Source organism: Austrofundulus limnaeus, unplaced genomic scaffold (assembly GCF_001266775.1).
Source record: "Austrofundulus limnaeus strain Quisiro unplaced genomic scaffold, Austrofundulus_limnaeus-1.0 Scaffold765, whole genome shotgun sequence".
Classification (NCBI taxonomy): Eukaryota; Metazoa; Chordata; class Actinopteri; order Cyprinodontiformes; family Rivulidae; genus Austrofundulus; species Austrofundulus limnaeus.
This window is the reverse complement of record NW_013953167.1, coordinates 26,672-28,743: the sequence shown is the minus strand read 5'-3', so window position 1 is coordinate 28,743 and position 2,072 is coordinate 26,672. Positions and strand designations below refer to the sequence as shown.

At 39.0% G+C, this 2,072-nt stretch overlaps 1 protein-coding gene across 1 annotated transcript in view; it reads right to left on the bottom strand.

Moving 5' to 3' along the window:
* Positions 1-1,419, bottom strand: part of pum3 (pumilio RNA-binding family member 3) — a gene marked incomplete in the record, with an annotated part of 12,809 nt that extends 11,390 nt beyond the window's left edge. Inside the window, 4 exon segments of the mRNA XM_014028459.1 lie at positions 161-335; positions 407-562; positions 635-708; positions 1,351-1,419. Coding sequence (XP_013883913.1) covers positions 161-335; positions 407-562; positions 635-701 — 398 coding nt within the window.
* Between the last annotated feature and the right edge of the window lie 653 nt (positions 1,420-2,072).

Here is a 2,072-nt window from a genome sequence, read left to right as displayed (position 1 = left end):
GCTTGAAGCGCCTCCACCATAGACTTTGTATGTAAACCTGCTGCTCCTGATGCTGAAATCACGTTTGGTGTGAACGCACCATAAGCCTTGTAATTTGTTTATAAATGAAACATGCTAGACCCGGCCCCACAGACCYGGACCCACAGACCCGGTCCCGTACCTCCTCAGCTCTCCCCACACTTGTTTGGAGCGACTGATGATGTCGAACATGTCCTTCCTGTCCGCCTGCTGTCGGCTCTTCTTCAGCTCCTTCTTCTTCTGCTGCCGGTTCTTCTTCAGCTCCTCCTGCGTCGGCTTCTTCTCCGCTTTAAACCTCCTCTTCTTCACCTCAGGACCTGATCACAGACCGGGACACTCAGACCTGAGCCCGGAACAGCTGGAGGTGTTTAACGATCAGCTCTCTCACCTCCATCTTCCTCCCTCAGCTTCCTCTTCCCTCCTTTATTAAAACCTGCTTTCTGCTGTTTCCCGCCTCCATCCTGGGCCGCCCCGGGTCTCCTCTTCTCTGAGGTTCTGTACGGTTTGAAGGGTCTCTTCCCGCCTGGTTTGGGTCCTGCGGGGTCTGGAAGGAGCGCGACACGGCAGTTATCCAACCTGATCGATCAGATTCAGAGCCAGACGCCGATCGACTCACCTTTTCCTTTGGGGCCCAGCTTTTTCCCACCTTTAGGAGAGAAAGGTTTCCTTGGTTTGGCGTCCATCTTTCTACTGAGGAAAACAGCAGAAAGATTTAAAAAACTAACAGAAAAACTAACTAAAATCAAATAATTACAGCTTCAGATCTGAGAGGTAATTCAGCTTAAATGTGACGACGTTATTCATGAATACAACTTAGATTAGACTTTATTTCACCACATTTACAATCTAAAATCAAAAATATATAAGACTCAGCCTTTAAAAAATGCAGTGATTTTAACATAATCTGACTTATATTTCAGTAAAAACATTGCAGTTTAACTATAATACATTTATTACTGCGTTTTAAACCCTCAACTCCTTTCTTTTTTATAGTTTGTCTTAATGTGAGTAAAATCGTGATAAAACCTGCAGTCAGTAAAATAAAAACAAATGTGTAAATGTTCTGTTTTTGTTTACATTTCTAAACATAGTCAAACTTTAAACTCGCTACTGTAAAAAAGTCGCCAAAAATAAGGTTCTGATTTTAGTAGTTTCAACAAATGTGTCAGTTTACAGTTAAAACACAAAAATATGTGAAAGTAAACAACAATAAAACCTTTTTCTTATTAAATGTTTGTTTTTTCTGCGCGTTTAGCCGCTAAATAATTAAATTTTATATTAATGTACTATAAAATAACTAAATAATGGACATTTTGACAAAAAATAACTCACATTTCAGCCAACAATCACACGTGTTGTCTCCGCCGTCCTGGACCTGCTGGAGCAACAGTTTACGGCACTAAGCCGTAAGTCAAGCTTCGTTGTCGCAAAGTTAATTTTGTTACGACAACAAAAAGTAAGAAAAACGATCTTTTCACTTTTTATGGTCATTGCATTTTAAATATTCCAAACAATAAAGAAAACGTTACATTAAAATTCCTCTGTTGTTTCCGTAAATCTCTAAAAAAAAGTCTCCAAATATTTAAAGACACATTTTCCGTTACCATAGCTACAAGAAGATTAAATTAACATTTAGTTGCTTCTGAACGACCAGTTAAATTCCCTCAGTCTTATTTATTATTTGTATGTAAAGTTGTTTACATACTTTGCCCATATATGCCTCATTTTGAACAACTTCGGCCATTTATACAAAAACTACACTACCCAGAATGCACCGCCATATTTAACGGTACCTCGTTGCCTAGCGACAAGCTAACTGACTCCGGGACGACCTGTGCGCTAAATAAACCGTAACTCTTCAGAAACTACAAATTACGTGGTTAATTTCAAACAAACCTTTGTTTAATTACGTTTTCTGCACTTTAACAAAACTTTTCGACAGTTGCTGAAAACTATTTGTTCTTCTTAGGTATTATTTTTATTAAAAGGTTTGAATTAGTGAGTTTTAAAATGGCGGATGAAGCCAGAAGAAACATCTCTGTTGGTGAAGAAAC